Genomic DNA, 26154 nt, shown 5'->3' on the forward strand with positions numbered 1-26154 from the left:
CATGTACAAATTATTTCATGTCTATAGTAAAAAAAGATAGTTCTCAGCACAGATCATGGGAAACATCGCTACCCATATTCCATTAATCTAAAAATTATCCAACTATCACTGCTCCCCATCACCTCCTGAGCAAACTCAAAAGGATAACGATGATAATGAAGAGGAGGAAGATTGAAGAAAAAGCTGGTACAAAAGGGATCAGGTGCATTTCTAGTTTCATTTGTGATAAAGAATTTATTGATTTTAAAACAAACAGACCAGAACATAAACCTACCGTATACTGAAGTCAACTTTTCTTTTTAAATTTCAAAATAGGTCTTTCTGGGCAAAGTTCATCACTGGTTTCCAGATTATATAATTTACATTGAAGTCTGCAGTTTCACTCATACTTTAAGAAATGGGGGGGGGGTGGAGAGAGACAATTTTTAAATAATTTTGTGGATGATGCGGAGAAGTCTTGCAACCATTAATGTTTGTCAGTTTAATGAATTTGCATTGTTTTTCCATTGTTCAGTTTTCAATAATTCCAAAATACAAAGTCACCAACACATTCTCAATTCCAATACAGCTTTCAAGAAACACATTTTCCAAAGGCTTGACAAATATTTTGTACATTATAAAGTAGAACGGTAGAAACTTAATGGATGACAAACATTTCCCTACTCAATACTTTCAGAATAAAATTGTGGACTTTACACTTAAGTTAATATCAGTCTCTTTATGGAAAATAAGTAACTAATTCTGGAAGATTTTTAGTTTATTTCAATGACGTTAAAGCAAGTGATGATATTACTAATGTATCCTCAATTTTATTGATAGTCAATTTTCAAGGCAGTCATTGCTATTATGCACAAAATGCTCATTTCAGATTAATAGCTGAGTGGGACATGTATAATTATATTCAGGAAGTTACCTTAATTTAACAAAATGACTGTGTTCAGTCAAGTGAAAATCTAATTTAACTTCTATAGCTTGTTAGAAATGACATTTAACAGTATTCCAAATACCCTATTTTAATGTTTAATGCTGCCCATAAAACCAGGATGAGGCATTGCAAAGACTTAGTTTAAGTCACCCGGCAACTGTGTCTAACTGCTAAGTCTATCAAAATTTTACACAGGTTTTTTTTGGGGGAAAAGTATTGGAAAATTCTAAAGATATTTTGTAAGAGAAAAGGCAAACTTAACATCTTCCAGAAATAACTGATTAAGCAGCAAATTATTGTCCGTTAAAGTATTGTTTCCAGTGACGGAAGTGGTACATTTTGAGCATCTTTTCTTTATGGAGGTCAATTACAAAAAACGCCCATAAATGATGGTTGCAGTAAGTGTTTTGCCAAAGGGTTACCCATAAAACTTAATGAGAAAAAGCCTGTAATCAGTTTGTCGGAATGTGCACAAGGTCTCAATTTTTCAGGCGGTCACTTATTTTACACTGGACGACCAACATCGCATTCTCACCTTCCCAATTTTGCTGAAACAAAAATCACTTTTCAAAAAGTGCTTTTAAGTCCACACTCAGTTTTATCCCACTTAGCATTTAATTTTTGCATTTTGTTTTCATTCCAGAAATGCTTCCAATATACTCAAAATACAACAGTAATATAAATACATTAAAAAGTAATTTATGTTGGGCTATAGATTTTTAATCATTGTGAAGTAAACAATTAAAATCTGAAAATGCTGCTGCAAAAGATGCCTCTTTTAGAAATAGCACGAGTCTCAGATTCACCATAATTAAGAGGCATAATATTGGTCATCCACTGTAAAATATGCATGACCAGCACAGTAAATCTGAACCCTTGCATATTCTTGAACTATTTGTTAGGTCCGTTGATCCATACATCTGTGAAAGAAAACCATAGGCTCTAATTGGTCACTTTTTGTACATATACAAATGTAATTTTAATTACATCACTCCAGCGCACAGTCTTACTCTTCCCCTTCTGCAACGTTTCCCCAAAAGGAGTCCGATTTGTTTGCAAGGTTGCAACGATTTGGTCTCTTCAGCAGCTTTATTCTTGTGCTATGCTTCGTAACACATACTTCACTGTGTAGGCAAAAGCTGCAAAACCAACAATGACGAACAAGTTTGCTAAAGCTCCCCCTAGGAGTCCGTGGTTTCGGTTGGCCTGTTGAAGGCCTTGGTGGTTGGCAGCCGGTAGCACTGCATGCCCATTAAGAAGCGGCATACCATTTTGGTGCACTTCACCATCAGGTATAACATCTGGTAGAGGCAGGGCCTGAGCCCTGTTACTTAGTTCCTCTTGTGCTCGTTGCTTTTCCTTTATTTCCTGGAGATATAAGGGAATAAAGCTAATGTCATTAAATCTAGTTTGCTTGGAACCTCCTGGTTTCTTCTCCTTTTCCCTGCACTGTATCTTTTCAATCCTAACTTCACCTCATGAACGTTTGTCTCAAAAATATTAACCCAGACCTCCTTACAAGCTTACTTAAGGCGACTGATGGCACTGTAGAGTGACAAAGGTGTGAAGACCCATCAGAAACCGTTTAGTTTACCAAATAGTAAGGTAGCATGAGCCAACAGGAAGCAACTGCAAACTTGCTAACGAGATATGCTAAAACAAACGCAACTACACAACCCTAGCTTAAGAGTATTTGAGATTTCAACGTTGTTGCCTGTCTTTAACCCTCAAGCACATCTTAAATTCTTAAAAACTGGAATCATCCTCAACCACTTTTCTACTGTCACCTATGTAGACTAGATTCCAAAAGAGAAGCATTCATGAGCTATCTGCTGGATTTTACTTTACTGTCATTGGGGCAGAATCAGACCGACAGAGAAAGCTGTCAAAGAATCTGCTGAAGTCAGGATGACAAATTTAGGAGTGTAGACATCAAGAGCTGCTCACCAATGCCAGACTCCAGCATTATTCAAAAGTTGTCTATGATCAATGAAAGCTTTCCTATAATTAGGTGGCCAGAGTTCCCCATAGAACTCCAAATGCAGGAGTAACCCGCATCATATGCAGCAACATAATCTCTTATGGCGTGAATTCTATTCTTCAATTGTAGCGATCATGTAGTTTAATCACCTTTTATTTACTGAAGTTAAACATGGTGGTCAGTTTCATAGATTGATCTGCAATGACCTCCAAATCTTCTTCCCGATCAACATGTACCATTCCTGTTCTACTTAATACCCAAATCCTCTTGATTTTTGTTTGCATTCTAAGGATGCTTTTGTGTCCAGTTATACTAAATGAAACCTGCCACGACTTGCCCAGTCAACTAAAGGATACTTCTGAATCTGGTCTCATTGTTTTTCATTATTTCCACTACCTATGATATCACCAGATGGCAGATTTTGCATACAATACGACTGGTCAGTTTGGATGATACATTCAATATGTTGTTTATCCAGAAAGCTCATGAACACTTACCTCCACTAAATCTGGGAAGAGCTCACAAAACACTTTATCCTTTAGATTAAAAGCACTGCTTTGGGCAGCAAGTTGCCTTTTCTGTCAAGAGGTAAAGATTCAAAATATTTACATTACTTTGGATTTATTCAAGGGTCTGTATAAACTGTCACAAGACAATATGAATTGTCAATTAAAATAAAACACTTCAGAATTTACAAAGACAATTCACAAGTAACCTTTCAGAGTGTAGTAAAATATTTTGCAATAAAAGTTCACTTTTAATGCATTATTCAGTGCAAGTTATCTATTAATTATTAAAAATGATGGGTGCTCTCAAGATTCTACCCAGCGGGTAGCAATGTTTAGCAAAAATAAGCCATGACCATTTGATCACAACAGGGGTGAACCTAATGTTCGATGGTCCCTCACCCAAATGAGCAGTCACAGCAATAATTTATAAAGACAGATACCTCCTATACACAAAGCTAAATCTCAGTCCTCAACACTCCCTTCCCAGTGAGTAAGTTTGCTCCACACCAACTACCTTTGCATCGTGCCCATTTTCAGGCCACAATGCAACCTGAGCAAATTTTTGGGTCTCATTTCCACCACCCAACCCCCACAACACTGAGCAAGACTTTGACATCAGCACCACCACAAACCCCCCCCCCGCCCAACATAATTTCAGCTCCAATACACCACTAACCCCATACCCACAAACCCCCACTGAGTTTACAAGTCCTTTCTTACACAAGCAAACTGTTTTCTTTCCACACTGCAACCCCACACAGTGTTACACTGTGGCCCTCAAATCCTATTGCTCCCACTCAGCAGGATTTTTACCCCTAATTCTCCTTCCAACTCTCCAGAACTAGGGGGCACTGTTTTAAAATTAGGGGTTGCCCCTTTAGGACAGAGCTGAGGAGAAATTTTTTCCCAGAGGGTTGTGCAACTTTGGAATTCTCTGCCTCAAAGATGGAGGAGGCGGGGTCATTGAATATTTCTAAGGCAGAGGTAGATAGATTCTTGTTAGGCAAGGGAATCAAAGGTTATCGGCGTTAGATAGGAATGTGGAAGTCGAAACACAAGTTCAGCCATGATCTTGTTGAATGGCGGTGCAGGCTCAAGGGGCCGAATGGTCCACTCGTGTTCCTATTTCTTATGTTATGTTCAATGCCTCCTCCCCTCTCGTCATCCCCCTTCCCCATCCTACATGTCACCTTCCCCCTCCCCTTTCCACCATCCTATCAAAATAGTCCACTACACGTGTTGAGCTAGTGTTTTTTAGTATTCAACATTGTGTTTTGGGGGCATTTGAGAACATGCAGTGGAAACCAGTTTCTTAAATAACCAAAGCACCAAGTACTTCAAGGTTAAAAATGGCATCAACAACATGCTCGCAATTGGATGTGTTAATGACGCTATTAGAACATTTGTAACATTGACTACTGCCTAGAGACTTGATCAGTACCAACAACAGCAAAAAAAACCTTACAAATCTGTGGAAATGGATGTCAAAGCTTTATATTTCAGGAGCTTCAAAAGAATACGTTGGCATCACTGGCATTCATGGGAATAGCATTCTGAAAACTCAGATTCAGAAAATAAGAGAAATATATTCAAACTCCACCAATGGTTAAGTATCAACTAGCACCAGATTGCAGCTAGTGAACTGATAGTTAGTTAACATTGCTCAAACAAGTTGGCATTAATTTCAACCGTTGCCATCATAATCATTTTTCTAGTGTCCCAGTGCCAGAAGACATGAGCAAACTTAAGTTGCAAAGTCAGAATTTGAACTGGAACAGGCTATCCAACTCCAAGAGAACATACATCTCCTCTCTGGTTTTGAGTTGATGCAGAACACAACTCAACTGATGATGTTGCTTTGCAGAATTCTTGGAATCAGCTTCTCTGTACGAGCCACAGGTCTATTCTTTGACAAGCAAGCAACGGAAGCATCTCTGAACCTAGTAAATGAAATCATACAATCTAGCAAGATCTCTTTCTAGTACATTCAATGGTCACATTAAGTCCTGCTTTAAAACTCACAACAGGTTGCTCACTGCCAAGCCTTGTGATCCCAGTAGCCAAAAACTTTGGAAAGGCTATGTGGCAAGATGAACAGATTTTAAAAGTAAGCACCATCACCAACTGAAATCACAACATAAAACAGTCTAAAACCGGAAGCTTCAAAAATGTTAACGTTTGCAAATAAATAGGAAAAAATGTAATAGCTACTAAAATGATTAAATATGTTAATATACGAGCACTGAAGGTTAGCTTGTTTTCACTGATAATGGAGCAAACTGCTCCCAGTGACAGAAAGATCCACTATTTTCAGAATGCGGCCCTAAATAGAAGTAAAAGGTGGAAATGTGGTTGATATAACTCCTGTATGGTACAAAACTCAAGGAGCACTTTGAGGCCCTCTCTCCACTTGCATATGAGCCCAATACATTTGTAAATTAAGACTGATTAATAAAGAATCAAAATGAACACAAAATTTTACTTGTGATTTTAGAAACAACAGCACACATTTTAACAAAGTTCATTGAGCTTAACAATTTGGATTTATATAATGCCTTTAATGTAATAAAGATACAAAGGCTCTTTAGTGGACCATTATGGAACAAAAGCTGACACACAGACATGTTAGGAGACGTTATTCCAGATGACCAAAAGCTTGGTCAAAGTGGTAGATTTCAAGGAGCAACTTAGAGGAGGAAAGACTGGTGAAGAGGCAGGGAAAAAGAAATAGAGGGAAGGAAATCCAGATCTCAGGGCCTAGGTAGCTGCGCACACACAGCTACCAATGGTGGAGTGAATAGATTCAGGGATGCTTACGAGGCTAGAATTGACAGCAGAGATCTGGAGTGGTTGGTGTTGTAGGGCCAAAAGATTACAGTGCTAGGGAGGGCAGAAGAATTTGAATGCAAAGATGAGAATTTTAAAATGGAGGCATTGTTTGACCAGGGCCAAATATAGAACAGAGAGCACAGGCAGAGTTTTGAACTTCAAATTGCAGCGGGCAGAATGTGGGTTGAACATAAAAAAATACAAAGTTTACACAGACCTGGAAAACAAGGACCTGAAGTGGAGTACTTATTCTTCTTTGCTCCATTCAAAAAAAGTTTCATGGGGTGCTAGCTTCAGTAGTTGAGCAGTTGATTTCAAAATGAAAATAGCTCGATAAACTTCCAGAAGCGTCGGCTATCTAAACCCACTTGTTTTAAGTCGGTGAGTTTTCAGTCTTTGCCCAGTTCACCAAAAACAAGGCACTTCAATTGAATTACGCCTTGCTCTGGCTTGGGAGAGTTATGATCAATACAGAGAAAGAAATTAGAGACAGACCATCCTTACCTCCTGACGTAGGAGAATGGGAGACTATAAGAAAAGGAAGGTGGAGTGGAAGAGGATAAAGATATAATTTGAAAGGCACGCGTTCAGTTCAAACATTAATTCAGTTCAAATCTCAAAAAATCTATAGCATGATAATGAAAAACCTTCTCTTTAGTAATGAATGGAAGGAACTCACTGTATATTCTGAAGTTTCAATACTACCCAATGTAGGCCCTTTCTCTACCATGAAGCTAAGGAGACCTGTCAGGATTGTAGAGACAGACCAGGCTGGGTTCCAGGTATCTGGATGGAAATCAGTGATTGAAAGACATAACCTGCAAGGTAAAGGTCTTTACTAAAAATTATGGTTATTTTTTCCAACAAGGTTTATACAACTTAAATCTCTTTGCCCACAGACGCCCCATATCAACGGACTAGTAAATCACATTCTCACTGTGCATTTTAGGCAATGCATCAAAAGTGTATTTCCCTTTGGGACTCTCAATCTATACAATTTAAGGGTATCATTTTTAAGGCAATGCTTAACAACACAGTTGGATGCCAGCCTATGATCTCTCTCACAGCGAGATCCTGAACTCAGATAGAGCTCCAGAGAGCCAATGATGTGACTCTAGACAGGGAGGCAAAGGAGCAACACTTCAGCACCTTCCAGGGATCAGCTACAGAGCGTGAACAAGGTTATGGAAGATCAGCTCCAAAGCTCTTTGGTTAAGCAAAGGTGTACTGGATTTTAAGGGAGGAAAAGAATGGAAAATGTGGGAACCAAAAACGTGGAAAATAAATAACACAATATTTTAATGGGTGTAACTTTTAGAGATTCCTTGTGCCACAATAGAGATTCTTCATTTATGACTTTCAATAGGTCAGCTGAAGGTAAATGCATAAAAGGCACAGGCACTTAAATAGGAGGCTTAATTAAAAAGATTTTAAACAACTTGAGGATTATGGTAACTTCAAGTTATGTTGTTTCTGGGAGGTCAGGCGAAAATATTTAAGTTCATATATCTTTGGCAAAATATTTAGGTCTCCAGATTATAAATCTATGGTGCATGCGTCACTTACAACCATTACAACAATTACACAGATGACTGTTGAAAGACTGTTTTGTGCCATCTCAGGTTATTAGTTGTTGCTTTACAAATTGCAAAAGTCTGGTGGCTGGGAATGAATGATCAAATTACTACTAAAAACATCGACAATCACATTATAAAACTATAGAAATGTCAATATTGTTACAAGCTATTTACAAGGGATGTTCCAAAAATAGCAAGAGAAACTGTGTCTGAATGGATTTGGATACAAGAGGAAAATAGGAAACAGTGGAATCTCAATACATCAAAGTCTATGTCTTGTGTTGTGTCTTAATATTTCCCATGCAAGTGTGAATCAAGGAATTATATGCTTCATCAGTGGATCTGCAAAATTAACTGCCTACAATGAGTCTTTTTTTGGGAAAATAGCAAGCTTGACTTCTAACTTTGCAATAAATGTAGAGCATACCATTCAGAATTTACAGCCTACCATTTGTATTTTTAAAAAACGATCAGCAGCACACGACAGGCTAATCGCAATAGGTAACATTTTTACATTAATAGTAATTTCTGTTTACACTAATAAAAAGTGAAAGCAACTTCTGATCTTGATTAAAGCTATTACAAGGTGTGTAAACATTTGCCCATGAAATGGTGTTCTAATCTACTGACTATTTTTAAGAAAACCTAGTTAAGTTGAAAATGTTAAACTGGTACAACATAGTTAAATACAAAAACCTATACTTTCAAATCCATTTCAAAATGACAAATGTTTCAAAACTTTGATATTGCTCAGAAGTTGGACCCATACTTGTAAGGAAAAGCTCATATCAACTTTTTTAAAAAATAGGTATACCCACAGTGCTGCTAGGGAGGGAATTCCAGGAATTTGACTTAGTAGCAGTGAAGGACATTCAGTATACTCCGCTGGTCTCTATTCATCAATTGTGGAGAAAAAAAAATTTCTACAGCTTGCTCCATTTTTCTATTCTTTCTTCTCCCCACTTACAATTTCCCTACCATTAACTGCCTCTCCCCCATTCCACACACCAAACATCAGCCACGAGTGAAACAATGAACCCAAGTCCTAAGAATTTCTGTGGTGGCACAAGGAATTTCTAAAAGTTATGTCCATTAAAATGTTGCATTATTTTCCAAATTTTTAGTTCCTCCATTCTATTCGTCCCTTAAAAGACAGTACATTTTCATTCAGAACTTTATGGTTGATCCTCGAGAACTTTGCTATTGCCACATAACCGATCACTGGGAGATGCTGAAAAGCCACCCTTTTGCCTCCGTGGTGATCATTGCTACCCTTCAGTGAGCCACTGGAAGGTGATCTGCACAACAGCACCTTGGAATAACTTTTGGTCTCCATTTCCTCTCTTTCCATTAGGAAAGTGATCCTTCTACTTCTGCATCTCTCAGTAGCTTCAGTGAGATTTGAAATGGTGTTAGGAATCAACTGGGGTTCAAAGACTGAGTTGAAATCAGTCTGGTTTCAAATAATAATAGTTTTTTAAAAAAATAGGACTTTGGTAGCGAGCCAGCCTAACGAAGACTTTAAATTGGTTACTTCCTGCTGAAATCAGCTTGGCTGTAATTATAATGAACTCAACATTGCTGTCTACTACATCACTTCAGAGACAGACAAGTTACCTCAGTTAGGTAGACTGATTAATGAATGGCAGACAGAGGGATTAGAAACAATTAATATTGTTTACCAGGCTATGAGGAGGAGGCCATTAATCATTCACGAGACTGCAGTCTGACAGAAGGGAAAAAAAACTATCACTCCCTGTAGGGAGCTTACACTGTTTCGCAGGGTTAATAATGGGAAAACTCTACATCGGGCAGACTGTGTGGCTTTAAAACCTATTTGTGATTTGATATGTGTTTGAGTGTGTGAAAGACACTTTATCTTACTTCAACTTAATTCACATTTCCAAATCAATAAAAGAGATGGTTTATTTTGGGTCCCAAATCATAGTTTAATGAATTTCTGTTTTGCCAAACATTGACAAGCTGGGATAAAAACAGAAAATGCCGGAAAACCTCAACAGGTCTGGCAGCATCTGTGGAGAGAGAAACACAGTTAACGTTTCGAGTCCATATGAATCTTCTTAAGAGCTGGGGCTCATCAGACAATCTGATTGCTTAAGTTAATGCGCAAGCTTTTCCTCACCAGTGTGCTGCAGCTTATGAGCATTAAGGTTTTAAAACATTGTCACTTTGAAGTAGATTTGCATTACTGGAGAGAAATTATTTAACATGATCTCGTAAAATCTGCAGTTTGTTGTTGCTCCTGCTTCTTCATAAACCTAATTTATAGCTCAGGAAATATGATCTGTCAGTGATTTGTCAGTCAGAAAGCTCAGCAGAATAGGAGGCATCTTTCAACATTTCCAGTCAGCCTATCGGTAGAAAAAGGAGTTTATCATCAACAGGAACATACTAGATTATCAGGTACTTTCCAAGGAAGGAAACTATTTGGTTCATTGGAAGTGACGGCTTGGTTATAGAGCAGCTCATGTTGACAGTGGGGAAAGTGTGCCTGGAGAATGCCTGAATTATAACAGTGACATCCCTCTATGGCGGATGATGTGAAAAAATGATGTTTTGAAAGACACCTTCATTGTATTATATACTCTTCTAGTCATTCAAAAGAACATTTAAAAAAATTGTACGCCTTGCATCATTAGTTAAATAGTTTAGCCTTTGAACTTGTACCGATTTTAAAACTATTGTTTGAATTGTTTATCAATGCCTCTGCAAGATTGGCCTGTACCATTTGTAGGGGTTAAGGACTGGTGTATGCCAGAAACTGGAAATTTGAACATTCATTTTTGCATAAACACAGTAAATGTAAATATCATATCAGTGAGAGTAACCGAAGGTGAAACCCAGAGGGACTGAAAAACTGATAACAGCAGAATTTTTGATGCTTCTGTGCTTTTTCTCCAAGTTCTTTTTGACATGACTAATGAAAGCTTTAAATCATTTACAAAATCTCTTACCGCGTATTGCATTTGAATCTTCCATTTGGTGTAATCATATAAATACTAGGGGGTTTAAAGGGAAATTCTCTGGGGAAAACTAACTTCCCATGATAAAGACCACCTAAATTTAAACAGAAAACAACAGCACTATTAGAATCTGCGTATACTTCACTTTCACATATTCCACAGTCAAAAGTTTAAACGTTCCTTTCTTTATTGCATAATGACTTTGATCATGTCAAAAATGGAGCACAAAGAATTTTAGTACCAAAGCAAAATGCTGCAGATAATTGAAATTGAAATTAAAAACAGAAATGCTGGAAACACTCAGCAGGTCTGGCAGCAGCTGCAGAGAGAGAAACAAGAGTTAACAGAGAAATAGGTTGTTGACCTGAAACGCTAACTCTGTTTCTCTCTCTCTAGATATTGCCAGATCTGTTGAGTATTTCTAGCATTTTGTTTTCATATTAGAATGAATTCTAACTTCAGCAATAGTAAATTGCACATGGTTAAATGCACTTCTGGTAGAGTCAACACTATAATACTTTCATACTTTAAATTAGGTTCTTTAATGCTGTTCATTATAGAATTAGTACTGTAAGTTAAGAAAACACCTGAAAATGTAAATCTGTTGGTATTGTAGCAGCTTTTGAAAACACCTCGTAAAATAGCGAAGCAAATTTCTTCTGTTTTCTTCTATCTCTCGAAATAACCAACGTGGTTATTAGGGAGCGTTCCTCTCCCATCAACCCCATTCTTCTCCCCACCCGGCATATTCAATGGAGGCACTAAATTATATTTTAAATATTATTTCCCATCAAGCATTCACTCAGATCAATATCCTTAATCTATATTAACAGCAAAATAATTATCACTCGTTCGGTCTTTAAATTTGTCCACAAGCATCAGTTTCACTGGTATCTACTTGCAACCAGACACATACATACATACAATTCTTCCATTTAAGATTTTTTTTCCCCTCACAGCTAAAACATTTTATAAAAAGAATACATTACGAAGACTTGAGATAAAAATTTACATCTCATTCATAGCCTGGACCACAATCAGAACAAACTCTCTTTTTGAGTCAGTCCACCCATGATATATAAAATCTTATCCCACTGGTGCATCTAGCCTTCAGTCATACCTATTTCTACAGTGAAAGCATCCCTGTAGCTTGTCTACAAGTAAATCCCAAGAAAGGTTTCATTTCAAATCCAATACTCAAAATGTAGGTTCTAGGTAGTATGTCTATATAATATTTATTGTGGTGAAGCCTCATGTCTCAGTTTCCTGATTGCTTAACTACTCATACTAAAAATAACAGATGTTAACCAAAAAGAAGTTGACAGTCTTAGCTGACAGGTCCTGACTCGCAGCCCAGATAAGATTTTATTTAAATCAAAATAAGGTGATTAAAGCTGTAACTTATTTCCACAGCAGCCCAACCTTCTCTTTCATTGGCAATCCCTCTACCTTCCCAACCTGCGACTCCCCGCTCAGGGCACCGGCCCTCCCCATATTCTCCAGGTTTCACATTTTGTGACAGGCCTCTTCCATTGCCCACTTGCTTCCTGTTCAAACCCGCCCTACAGGCCCACTCACTGCCTAACCTCTGGTGCTTAACTTGGGAGATACACTACTAGTCTTCAAATACAAATAGATATCCCAATTTCTACAAGTTTCAAAAATGTTATGGGCACAAACTTTATAGAATTTACACTAAACTTACAGCTTTGAAGTCAATCAGCTTGCATTACTCCACCTTTAGCCAATAGGGTATTAGATTAAAAGTTGAACGGTAAAGTCAGGATTTTGAGGTTACAAAACTCTCAACAGTGAGTCAATTCACTCAAAAAGCACCGTTATCTTAACAATGTTCTTTGTCCATACCTTAAAGGTTCAGTCAAATTTTGTTGATGGAAAATCGCCTATCACACGTTACATTTAATACTTGGAGGACAAAATATTAAATGACTATACTTAAAATTTTCAGTCAGAACCATTAAGAAATGCAAATTTAAATGCTGTCATTACTGCCCAACTGTAGAATATCAAAACTGCACATCTGTCAGAAAGGAATATATGTAGCAAGTTGTGCAGCAACCAATTTATTATAAAATGACAAGCAGGGCTAAAGAATGTGATAAATCAAATAGAATGACATTAATATACCAGCCAATTATCAAATCAGAAAATACAGCAATGTCAATACATACCCTCATAAGGTGTTTTCTCAGGGCCTCGTACCACGTAATGCCTAGCAAGAGATGGTAAATGTTAAGGAAGCCATAATTTTCTACACTCTACATCCTGAATAAGGCTATTCTGTGATTAAATTTAGACTTGGTTATTTTGCATCTAATAATACAATAATTTTGCTGTACTCTGGTACAATCGCACAGTGTTTCAGAAGCCGCTATAACTTGTAAAAGTTGTTTTTAAACCTTTGACTACCATTTTTATTCCTGGACATAAAAGTAGAAGAGATTGTTGATGATGGTGGGGAATCAAAGCACAGAGTGAAACTTCTCAAAGAACATTGTTACAGTAATTTTACCCCAGTAGATCAGGGGGTACAACAAGCCATTTATCATCCTTTAGACCTACGCAGACACTGCAATACTTAGCACCCTGGTAATCTTATGGAAAATTGAAGGACTTGGCTGTGAGTAAGTGTAGAAATTTGACATGGGATGCTGCAGATTGTTTTATATAAAAGACCAAGGGTCACGAAATGCAGATGGCTGTGACTTTTCTCCCTAGTATTTTTTCTTTTGTAAATGGCTTGACAACAGTTTCTAGAAACAAACCTTTACAAACTGAAAGGTACAGCTTTTACTTTCTGCCGCAGTGAAGTGGTGCAGCCTTGGTCAGTGCTGTCCAACACATTAGCGACTAGTCACGTTATCAATTGGGAACACAAACATGGCTACTTTTGACCAGTAAACAAAGGATGAGTAACGGATTGTAACATTGGGCATGTGAGCTCAATAATCATACTTGCAATGTGTACGTGTGCATTTTAAAGTTTTCTTAAGTAAATATGCACATGGAGTACATTTATCGATACCACAAGGCCTTTTCCACTAAAATTAGTGCATTGGCTGAAATAATTTTGAAAAATTGCACATTGCATTTGATTTTCACAGGATAACTAATTAAATGATAATACTTAAAGGGGGAGGCAGTGGCGTAGTGGTATTGTCACTGAACTAGTAATGCAGAGACCTAGGGTAAAGCTCTGGGGGCCAGAGATAGGATCCCACCATAGCAGATGGTAGAATTTGAATTCAATAAAAATCTGGGAATTAAAAGTCTAATGATGGCCATGAAACCAATGTCGTAAAAACCCATCTGATACACTAATGCCCCTTTAGGGAAGGAAATCTGCTATCTTTTATCTAGTCTGGCCTACAGCAATGTGGTGGACTCTAGCAAACCACTCAGTTGTAGCAAGCTGCTAAAAACAAGTCAATAAAGAATGAAACCAGGCAGACCACCCAGCGTTGACCTTGGTATTGGAAACAACAAAGGCAAACTCAGCCCTGTTGACTCTGCAAAGTCCTCCTTACTAACATCTGGGAGCTAGTGCCAAAATTTGGAGAGCTGTCTCATAGACTAGTCAAGCAACAGCCTGACATAGTCACCCTCACAGAATCATACCTTACAGATAATGTCCCAGACACCACCATCAGGACAGACTTAGCAGAGGTGGCGGCACAATGGTATACAGTTGGGAGGGAGTTACCCTCAACATAGGCTCTGGACCCCATGAAAACTCATGGCTTCAGGTCGAGCTTGGGCAAGGAAACCTCCTGTTGATTACCACGTACCACCCCACCCCTTGAGCTGATGAATCAGTGCTCCTCCATGTTGAACACCACTTGCAAGAAGCACAGAGATGGCAAGAGTGCAGTATGTACTCTGGGTGGCACAGTAGCACGCCATAGACCAAGCTGGACATAGCTGGTAGGTTGCGTCTGAGGCAGGTGGTGGGGGAACCAACAAGAGAGAAAAACATACTTCACTTCATCCTCACCAACCTGTCTGCCACAGATGCATCTGTCCATGACAGTATCGGTAGGAGTGATCACCGCACAGTCCGTGTGGAGACAAAGTCCCATCTTCACACTGAGAATACCCTCCCATTGTACCGTGTGGCACTACCACGGTACTAAATGGGATAGATTTTGAACAATCTCAAGGCTGGACAACCACGAGGCGCTGTGGGCCATCAGTAGCAGCAGATTTGTACTCAACCACAATCTGTAACCACATGGCCCAGCATATTCCCCCACTCTACCAAGCAATATACAGAGCTAGTGATCCCACAATCAATAGATCAGATCCAATCTCTGCAGTGCTGCCACATCCAGTCATGAATGGTGGTAGACAATTAAACTCACTAGAGGAGGCGGCTCCACAAATATCCCCATCTTCAATGAACCTTTGAGGTTCTGCTTTTTAATTTATTGCCTAGCTCCTCATACTCCCTATGCAGAATCTCTTTCCTTGTTCTACCTATGTTGTTGGTACCTACATGGGCCATGACAACTGGATTCTCCCCCTCCCACAGGAAGTCTCTGGTAATAAATACCTGATCATGGAGTTCCATAGATAATAAGACATATAACTAGATGTCATAAATGACCACTTTTTCACTGGATCCCCTTGAATGTAGAAGCAGCCTCACTGAGAACAGCAAAGCAAACAGAACATTAACACCCTTTGCATCTTGGTAAACAATGGGATGGCAGCTTGGGAGTTGTCTCTCATCACTGGAATTTCCCTGTAGTTCCATTAGCTCATCATAACACACATCAGCTCTATTCCTCACACCGGCACAAATTCACAAAAGATGCCTGTGGAAAATTCCATGGAAATCCCTCAAGAGGCAAGCACATTGTCTGATTCCAAGCATGGCGATACTAGTGGTGTTCTAGCCTCACAATAATTAGCAGTATGCAATCCACCCTCATTTCAGGCAAAAGATCTCGAAGGAAGCTTGTTAGCTGTCACTCTGATAAATGAGTGTGAATTGTGGGAAGGAAGAGTGTGCAAGGTTATGGAGAGAAGGCAAGGGAATGGCACAAGGTGAGTTGCTCATTTGGAGAGTTGGTGCAGACACAATGGGCCAAATGGCCTCCTTAAGCGCCGTAACAATTCTACGATCTAGCAGCCCAAAAACTGGGCATTCACAGAACGGTCGCCATTAACAGCAACAGAACTTTATAAAGCCACAACCTCTAACCTCATGACTCACCACATCGCATACTCTTCCATCATCAATGCCAGCCAAACCTCATTAAATGAAGAGAATTTAGATGAACTCAGGAACAGCACCAGGCAAAACAAAAACATATTCAAATACAGGGTAAAAGCTTTATTGTGAACCTCTCACTTAATGGAGAAAGTAAAATGGTAGGTAAAGGATGTTTGAAAAAGCATTTTGTTCAGGTTGATTGGTTTAGGTTCTATCTTTGATAGAATTTCAGCACTTCCCAGTAACAGTTCTAATCTGCTGCAGTCAAAAGGATTTAGAATTTATTTTAGGAATGAGATTGGTTCAGTTTAGTGCTTTATTTTGCTCAGTGCCTATAGTTACGGGACCAATTTTTTTTCACCACTGTATAAAATTGGAGCAAAGCAATTAAAGTGTGTCACAGAAATCCATATTTAGACAATGTTGACATCACCATGGCAGAAACTGCAGACTGGCTGCACTGCTTTCACAAGGAACATTTAAGTATCACAAGGGAATAATTGAAAATTAAGCACAAATTTTAAAGAACCAATGAAAGGAATTAAAATTAGCTATGGATGGAGTTGGAATAAAAAACTCCAGAAGGCTGATCAGATTGGACACTCAGGATACGAAGCAATCAACAATGCTTAACAATAAGAGCTAAAATAGTAGAGTCTAAATACGAGGAGCAAGCAGCAAACTGTAGTGCTTTAGACAGCCTGCATCTCATGTGCTGTGCCCTATTTGGTGTCCTTCAAGCATTGGAGTTAAGAGGACAGCCACATAACTTTTAACACCAGGGGACAGCCATAAGTTATGAGAAAAAACTGGAAAAAATTCCACTTTCCAGCTTTGAAAGGAGGTTATCTTAGAGATGTCTATGATAGTAAAGATTATGGAAAGGTAAAGTTGGAAAAATGTTTCAAATTAAATTGTGTCCGTGGATACGGGACCACCTGTTCAATGTAGTAAAAGTTTAGTTTTAGAAGTTCCTCACGAGTGATCAATACACAGGACAGACTCTCAGATAGATTATGAGGCCATGAATGAATTAAGGACCAATTGGATGCTGCAATGTGGAGTGGACTTCAGGGTCATTCTGCAACTATTGTGAACCGAGACTGGTTGAATGAACAGCCTCACCAAGGGATCCTTGGTTTTAACCACTGTGATGTTGAGATATGTTACACACAGAATTAGTTAAGCAAATTTCTTAATGCGACACGTACTTACCATTCAAGAATATTAGATGGGAGAGGTTCAGCACAGATATAAGGCACTGGGTCTTTCTTTATTCGAAGGTAGTCTTGTTTCAGTCTCTGTGTTGCCGTTGTTGGAGCTCGCTTGTTACTGTTGTTGCTCATCTAAGTTTAAAAAAAAACAAATCTCACTAAGCAGTTTAAATGTTTTAAAGCTTATATTTTGTATTATTAGATTCAGCACGGAAGGAATTAAAACAGGATTGCCAAGCTATTTCTCCAAGGAATATACACAAGGTCAGTTCCAGACAAGGTGACTGTGCTGGTCTTCATTAAGAACTGATAAGATGGAACACAATGGTAATTCCATCTGTCAATGGGCTACAGTTCAAAAATTCATTGGATGTGAAGCACTCTGAAATGTCTTGGAGGCATGATAAAATACTATTATAAATGAAGTTACATAAATGCATGTTCCTTCCTTCTAGTACATGGAGGAGGAGTAATCTGGACATTACTACCCTTGAGATCCTACTCAGTTCTTGAAACTGCCTTTTGCAGGGCCACTACTTTATTTCTTGCATATCGGTAATGCAGTAAATCATGCGAAGGATAGCAACAAACAATAGATTGGTGAAATGGGCAGACATGTGGCAGATGAAATTTAACGTGGAAGTATGAAGTGATACATTTTGGTAGGAAGAGTGAGGTGAGGAAATATAAGCTAAATGATACAATGTTAAAGACGACGCAAGAATAGAAACTGGGGGGTATTTGGGGGTGGGGGTGGGGTGGGGGGTGTTGGGCAGGCGTGTGTATGTACACAAATCTCTGAAGATGTAAGGACAAGTTGGGAAGGCTGTTAGAAGAGCACACAGGATCCTTTGTTTTATTATTATCAGGGACAGAGAGTAGAAAAGCAAGGAACTTATTCTAAACATTGATAAAATACTGGTTAGGCCTCAGCTAGAGCAGTGTGTTCAATTCTTGACACTGCACTTTGAGAAGGACGTTAGGGCCTTGTAGAGAGCACCGAAGAGATTTATTAGACTATTACCAGGGGTGGGGGACTTCAGTTACATGGAGAGAATGGAGAAGCTGGGCTTGTTCTCCACAGAGTAGAGCCTAAGAGGAGATTTCATAGATTTCCAAAATTGTTTTAATACAGTAAATAAGGAGAGACTGTTGCCAGTGGTAGAAGGCTCAATAACTAGAGGAGATGATTTAGTATAACAGGCAAAAGAGCCAGACAGGAGAGGAGGAAAACCTTTTTTTAAATACTGCATGTTGTTGTGATCAGAAATGCATGGCCTTAAAAGGTGGCTGGAAACAGATTCAATAATAATTTTAAATACTTCAAATTTTATTTAAATGTTCAAACACTTGAAAGGAATTTTTAATATAAAAGGTGGCTTTGGGTAAAGAGCAGGGATTAACTGGATAACTCCAAACGGCCAGCACAAGCACAATGGGCCGAAAGACCTCCTACTGTGCTATATAATTCTTTGAACTCTCCACTCAAATGCAAGTAGTCCCAGTATCTGAAGCTGCCCCCCACCGCCCCATCTTATAAAAGCAGGCCAGAGGTGACCAAACCACTGTACAACTTTCTTACTTCCTCACATTCATCTGCATTAAAATATCTTCCACAAATCTGTGTATTCTGCTAACCTATGCCTCCTTCCTCGAGAATTGTCCTCACTGTTTGCAACCCTTTTACTGTGGGTTACCACCAAATTCCAATATTTTTCCCACTCACAAGTCCAAATCATCTAAATATTCAGGAAACAAAATGGTACCGAGCAGTGACCCCGGGGTACACCATTTTCAACTCATTTCCAATCTAGGTGATACCCATTAAAACTAATGCTGTCTTTCTTGTCTGTCATCTTCTCTTATACCATACTCCTGTATCCTGTGATGCCTCATCAAATGCCTTCTGAAAATCCATCGACAGTATATCTACTATATTCACTTTACCAATCCAATCATGCACGTTTTCCAAAAATTATTAAATCTGTCAAACATGACTTGCTTTAACAAACCTGTGCTGGCTGCTCTTAATTAATTCATACATTTCTAAACACTAACTAAATTTATCTGGAAGTATGGATTCTAAGGGTGTGCCCACAGCTGACGTTAGACTACTTGCTTTATAATCACCTGATTTATTCTCCTCTCCTTTTTGAGCAGAGGTGTTACTTTGGTTACCCTTCAGTCCATGACACAATTGGCATATCTAAGGAAGATTGTAAAATGATGGTCAGAACCTCTGCTGTTACCTCACTAACTCCCTTCTACAGCCTTGGGTGTGTGCTATCAGAGCCTAGTGATGACTCGTGCACCTTGCGGTCTACTAACCTTGTCAGAAGCAGTTCTCTCTTCAGATTGTTCCTCTGACACCTCCACATTCTGCCATCTCCTCTCAGCCTTTTAAACTGGATTTTCTCTTCCTCAGTGAGAGGTCTTACCCTCTAATTATTCTTTCAACTTTAACATGCTTATACCAGCTTCATTAATTTGTTTTGTTACCTGCTAGCCTTGTTCATATTTCTTCCTACTCCTCCTAATCTCCTCCCTTTGCTCTATTCCCAAATGGTTTTCTTTAGTAGGTCAGCCCTGATTCTATGTATTTACCTAGTTTGTTTATTTCTCATTTACTTTTCCATTGAACACTATTCTTTGTGTTTTCCTCAAATTCGTCCCTTATTTGAAGATTTCCCACTGTTGATCAGACATCTTGCTTGCTAACTTTCCTATTGGCTTAATTTGAGCCAGATCAGATTTAACCTCACCGAATTTTGCCTTTTTCAATCCAGTACCCTTATTTTTGGCTTCATTGTCTTTTCTGTGTTTTTATTCAAAATCCAACGATGTCGTGATTAATTCTCAATTGCTCTCAACTCTCCGATGAGTTACTTACCCAGCCTCATTTCCTGAAATTAAAATAGCAATGCTTCATTCCTTTTTGGCCTTTAAACATACCAATTTAGAAAGTACTTTTGGACGTACTCTATAAACTATTCTTCACTTAGGCTGGTCCATCTGGAACACTAAAACCACACAACAGCATTAACAGGGAGGCAGCTTAAGCAAAGGCAGAGCTGAGAGCTAAATGTTCCTGCTTAGGAAACATCCGAGAGGGAAATATTCAAGACAGTCAGAAAAGAGACAACAATATTAACTAAAGACTTTGTTACAGCACTGCAGCATAAAAAGTAATGAAAAACCTGAACCCAACTGGTTAGTCAAGGGAACTCTTACTCTATTGCAAACTTATACACTGCCTAAAGGATGGAGCAGATATTCAGACAAATAAGAGAGAAAACAAAGACAGAAATAACAGGGCCATAATAAGAAGTGACTTTAATTATTCAAAGATAGACAGAGGTAAGAGTAATGAAAGGGGCAATGATGAAAAGGGGTTTCTACAATGTGTCCAGGAGTGCTTTCACGATCAGTTAATTTTTAGTCCCAACAGCGCTGAAGCAAGTTCTAGGAAATAATATGGAGCCAGTCAGTAACTCAAGGGTGGAAGTCATCTGTAAACTGCCACCAGAATTTAATATGTCAAAGGAAGCACTCAAAGGTAATAGTACTTCACTGGAAAAAATGAAAATTTCAATGAGGTAAAAACCCCAAAGGGTAGAAAACTTTCAAATTGGAGACATGAAGGTGATGCAACAGAAGCAGGAGCTCCTCGGATGGGGAAATTCAAATTAAAACGAGAATTAAAAATGTGTATTTGGCTAAATCTGAGGCAAGTAATACAAAAAAAATCTGGAGAATAGAAAATATAGAAAGAAAAATTAGAAAGGTGAGGAGAAAATACGGAAGAGACTAGCAGGGAAGAAACATTAAAGGAAACGGCAATTTTAGTAAAAAAGACAGTAGTCAAAGAGAGCAACTTTTTGAGAAGTACTTTGATTTGCACAGAACTGTGTGATAGTGAGAATGAAAGGATCCAAGAGGTGGTGTTGGGACAATCAGATAGGATAACAATAGATAAGAAATGACTGAAATAGAAGTTGGTAGAATTCAAACAAGGAGCAAGCAACACTTGTCCCGATAGCTCGGCATTCTTTGATCCATGCTATGTTAGAAATGGACCACAAGCTCAAACACTGTCCAATATGGAAGTTTTGCCACAGGTCTGCAAGATTGCACATGTATCACTTTCGTCAAAGAGAGATAAACTGGGTAACTAGATCAGTCAGCTTAATATTGTCAGTGGGTAAGCTTTAGGTGCCAAAATACAGCAAATAATTAACATTCATCAAGATAGTCACAACTTGGTTAAAAACAGTAGTGTAGATTTGCCAACAGGAAGTCATGTCTGACAGATTTTCTCTGTTTCAGAATAATAGTGTATTGATAAAGAAAATGCACAATTAGGTGAATGCACTTTCTGTGCCCTCATGTTCTAGATTCCCTAGCTAGGGGAATAACCTCTCAACATCCATCCTGTCAAACCCTTTCAGAAATGTGTATGCTTCAATGAGATCACCTCTCATTCTTCTAAACTATAGTGAGTAGAGATCCAATTTACTCAGCCTCTCATCATAGGACAACCCTGTTATCCAGAGACTAATCTAGTGAACCTTCGCTGTACACCGTCTCCAGTGCAAGTATATCCTTCCTTAAATATGGAAACCAAAACTGTACACAATATTCCAGGTGTGGTCTCGCCAAAGCCCTGTACAATTGTAGCAAGACTTCTTTATTCCTGTACAATCCCCTTACAATAAAGGCTAGGATACCATTTGCTTTCATAATTGCTTTCTGTACCTGCATGCTAATTTTGTGTTTGTATTGGAGTACACCCAAGTCCTTTTGAGCAACACTTACCAGTTTCACGCCTTTTAAAAAATATTCTGCTTTTTTATTCTTACAGCTAAAGTGAATAACCTCACATTCTCCCACATTATACTCCATCTGCCATTCTGTTGCCCAATCAGTTAACCTGCCTATACCTCTTGGCAGCCTCTCTGTGTCCTTTGTGAGCAGACTGGATGCTAGGTTTTATGAAGCAATGTCGTATACAAAAGTTTTCAACCAATATTCAACGTGATGCAAAATCATTCGACTGAAGGCCAAACAAAAGCTGTACAATGCCAGCCGAAACAGCAGTGACACTCGCAATGTAGTGTGCAAGACTACGACAGGCATGAGGTAGTGGTGGGTACAGGAAAAGCTTGTTTTTCAAGGAAGTTTCCAGATCATTTCAGTGCACTGAAATCTCAATAACTATTCCAAGCAGTCTTTCCGAATAGGACAGCAGAAAGCAGTTCTCAACAATCCTACTGGTACGTGATCTCTCCCAGCCATGAGATGTGAACCATATGTTAATGTAAAGTCTTAGCTAGATCTAAGTGGTCTAACTTGAAGTGCTTTTCCATGATTGCTTGCAGGGTGGGGGGGGGGGGGGGCACTTTCCTGTTTGCCTTACAAAGTGAGAGTGGAATGAACACCCAAACATGAGAAAGCTGCATAACTGGAGATGAGCAACACTAGCTGCAAGTATCTCAACTGATGATTTACAAGATAATGCTGGAGACAGCAAGTCAGGTTGTTTAATCTGGTGATCATTCAGATGAAGCCAAAACTGCAATCACCAAGCTCCAGCAAACTGTGCTACCTCCAATGAATATGAAGTTACCCCATGCACCAATATTTACAAATTTCCTTTAAGATCTTAAATATCTCAATATATATCAGCCCCAAGACACCTTCTTCTCAATAAACACAGCACCTTGCCTTTTCTCATATCTCAGGCACTACTTTGGGAACTTAGTTACCCTTCCTCTAAGTTTCTCTTATTGTGTCCAGAACTGCATAATGTTTAAGATGGATTAGAACTAGTGATTGGCACATATGGACACTCTCCCTCTTTTAATGCTGCTTGCTCTCATCACAACTGCATTACTTTGCACCAATGTTTAACAATGTTTCCCCTAAAATCCTCAGCTTTATCTCTTGATCATTTCCTGCAGAGTGCATCAGATTCTGCTGCCTGCCCAGCCCTTCCCACCAACACTCTCAAGTTCGATATTTACAAATTGGTCCAAAATACACTATTTCCAAATCCACAGTACATCCACCAAAAACAGTACAAGTTCCAGTACCAAACCCCAAAATACTCCAGTCAGTGTTGCAACCCAATACCATTCCCTTGACAAGTACTTGCCAGCTTCCCCTCTCAGCCAATACCTTGCCTACAACCCAAGATAACCTTGGAATCCAATGTCTTAAGCATGTGCAGCAATCTTTAATGTGAGACTTTACCACAGGCGCTCAAAGTCTAGGTAAACTATTGAGTTGTGGGTTCAAGTCCCACTTCAAGAGACTTGAGTACAAAAATCCAGGCCGACACTCAGTGCAGTACTGAGGAAATGCTGTACTGTCGGCGGTGCGGCTTTTCGGTTGAGCCGTTAAACTGAGACTCCGCCTGCTAAGGGCGATCCCATGGCACTATTTCAAAGAACAGGGGACTTCTCCCCAGTGTCCCGGCCAATATTTATCCCTCATTTAACCATCACAAAAACAGATCGTCTGATCATCATCACATGGCTGTTGTGGGATCTTGCTGCGCGCAAATTGGCTGCCAGATTTCCTACAACAGCGACGATGCTCCAAAGATAATTCAGTGGCCGTAAAGTCCTGTGGTATAAAGGGCGCTATGTAAATGCAAGTCTTTGTCTTTAAATCAAGAGCTTTCCAAATGCCTATCGAGGGCATCGACAGGATCAAGGGGGCTGGGATGTCAGGCTTTGCCCTTTCCTAAAGCTCACAGTTTATAAACGGTGGGAGTTTATTCCCAAAGACCAGTTACTGGAAAAAGCTTCAGGAAACAGATTTGTTTTCAATCCACAGGGCGCTCCGGATGTCACTGGTTCCCCTCAGTGATCACATTCGCAGGCTCTCGGCAGCTTCAGGAGCCGGGGGATGGGCCTGGGGCCAGCCCGGGGCCGATGCTCCTCCCGCAGGCCCGATCCGGAACCCCCGGCCGCTGCTCCCGGGCGCCAGGCCTAACCCCCACCCAGACCCCGGCATTTACCTCGACATGAAACCAGTTCCAGCGCCTTCCGAACGGGACCCCGGACCCTGGCCGAGCAGCTGCACCGAGGTTCCTCCAGCAGGAATTGGCCACCGCTCCTTCCCGAATAAATGAAGCCAGTCCCCGCACGGCGGCGAAGCGACAGCGGCGCTAATATGGCGGCCACGGGCCGAACTGGTGCAGCAGAAAAACACGTCCGGGCTCCCGGCTCAGTGGCTCCCCCTGGCGGCGCCTCCCAGCTTCACACGCGCAGCTCACTCCCTCCCCCTAGCGGCGCCTCCCAGCTTCACACGCGCAGCTCACTCACTCTCCCTGGCGGCGCCTCCCAGCTTCACAAGCGCAGCTCACTCACTCCCCCTGGCGGCGCCTCCCAGCTTCACGCCAGCAGCTCACTCACGCCCCCGTCGCCTCCCAGCTTTACACCAGCAGCTCACTCACTCCCCCTGGCGGCGCCTCCCAGCTTCAACCAGCAGCTCACTCACTCCCCCTGGTGCCAAGTTCCAGCTTTACTGCTGCCTAGATGGGAAACTCTCTAACCTCAGTTGCCTCCATTCCAAAACTAAACTGACCACCATAGACATACATGATCTGCAGTAAGTGGATGACTGCAGTGTCGTTGCCCACTCTGCACCAGATTTACAAGCCTCTCTCAATCTCTTGCATTCTGTATACAGGAGTCCGGTCTGTCCTTAAACGTTGCTAAAACAAAGCTCACATATCAACCAACGCCTGTCAGCCAAATATTCCACCTCCCATAAATATTGAAATAGAGACTCTGGAATATGTTGAACACTTCCCATAGCTGGGCAGCCACCTCTCTCAAAGGGCCACTACTGCCACGGAGATCCAACACCGTCCCAGTTCAGCCCACTACAAACTACGGTAGCAAGGGTTTGACAACAAAGACTTCCATGAGTCAACAAACGTCTTAGCTTACAGAGCAGTGTCGTCACCACACTCCTGTACTGCACCGAGATCTGGTCTGTGTACCAGTGACACATAAGAGTGCTGGAGAAATTCCATCAGCCTACGCCCCATCCTCTGGATTCATTGGGAGGACCATCGAACAAACACTGGCCCCCTTCTTGAAGCCAGGTCCACAAGCATTCAGGCAAAGCTCCTGCAAAAGCAACTTTGATGGACTGAACACCGTGTCCGCATGACTAAAAATCTTCTGTCCCTCCAGGTTCTGTCTTCTCTACATTCAAATGGCCAACGTTCCAGGGAAGGGCAAAGAAAACAGATCAAAGACACTCTGCAGCTCTTCAAAGCAGCACTGATATTAATGACTGGGAGCTTTCGACTGATTGTTCAAAATGGTGACAATGTGTCCATCAAGCTGCCTCACACTTTGAGTCACAATGTTTTAACGATGAGGCAGGGCAGCGGCAGAGAAGGAAAGGAAAGGAAGCCAATCCTGCACTCCGGATCCCAATACCTAGTGGGACATCCTGCCCCTTGTGCCCAAAGATCTGCAGGTTGAGAATCAGCCTGTTCAATCACATGAAGCCCCCTGGCAGAAACCCGTGACCCTGTGGAGACATCATCCTCGAATCGAGGGACCGCCAACGATTCTGCTGATGAATTGGTTAAACAAATTGAGCACCGCACCTCGGGACTAAATTGGGCAGCGAGTCTAAGAGCTTCAGAGTGTGTGCACACAAACATTGGAAAATGCCACACTCTGTACGCGGCAGCTCAATAAGTTCCTGCCAAAACACTCTGCAAAAAAGCAGATAGGAGAGATATTGTGGAGGGGAATTTAGTGTAGACAACAGAGAGCGAAGTGAATGGAACAGGGGAGACAATACCAGCCCCTACATCACCTCAGATATGAGGATGACTTAGAAGATGAATTAAATCAAGGCGAGA

General features: G+C 40.2%; 1 protein-coding gene across 1 annotated transcript; it reads right to left on the reverse strand.

The window, feature by feature from the left end:
- Positions 1 to 466: 466 nt before the first annotated feature.
- Positions 467 to 24439, reverse strand: ube2j2 (ubiquitin-conjugating enzyme E2, J2 (UBC6 homolog, yeast)). Its single transcript, XM_078558013.1, has 7 exons — positions 24283 to 24439; positions 17260 to 17390; positions 12998 to 13038; positions 10797 to 10899; positions 6924 to 7062; positions 3404 to 3484; positions 467 to 2293 (listed from the first exon to the last, which is right to left on the reverse strand). Exons 2-7 carry the CDS (start codon positions 17388 to 17390, stop codon positions 2015 to 2017), a joined length of 774 nt encoding a protein of 257 aa, XP_078414139.1. The 5' UTR covers positions 24283 to 24439; the 3' UTR covers positions 467 to 2014.
- Positions 24440 to 26154: the final 1715 nt, after the last annotated feature.

This window comes from Cetorhinus maximus, chromosome 15, assembly GCF_964194155.1.
Source record: "Cetorhinus maximus chromosome 15, sCetMax3.hap1.1, whole genome shotgun sequence".
Taxonomy (NCBI): domain Eukaryota; kingdom Metazoa; phylum Chordata; class Chondrichthyes; order Lamniformes; family Cetorhinidae; genus Cetorhinus; species Cetorhinus maximus.

What these genes read in the sequence shown, in the direction of transcription:
- ube2j2 (XM_078558013.1), bottom strand. Translation starts at nt 17,390, where the DNA reads ATGAGCAACAACAGTAACAAGCGAGCTCCAACAACGGCAACACAGAGA. An exon ending in TGAGAAAACACCTTATGAGG is followed by an intron (nt 10,900 to 12,997) that starts GTATGTATTGAC and finishes GTTTAAATTTAG; the next exon opens with GTGGTCTTTATCATGGGAAG. An exon ending in TCTTCCCAGATTTAGTGGAG is followed by an intron (nt 2,294 to 3,403) that starts GTAAGTGTTCAT and finishes TTATATCTCCAG; the next exon opens with GAAATAAAGGAAAAGCAACG.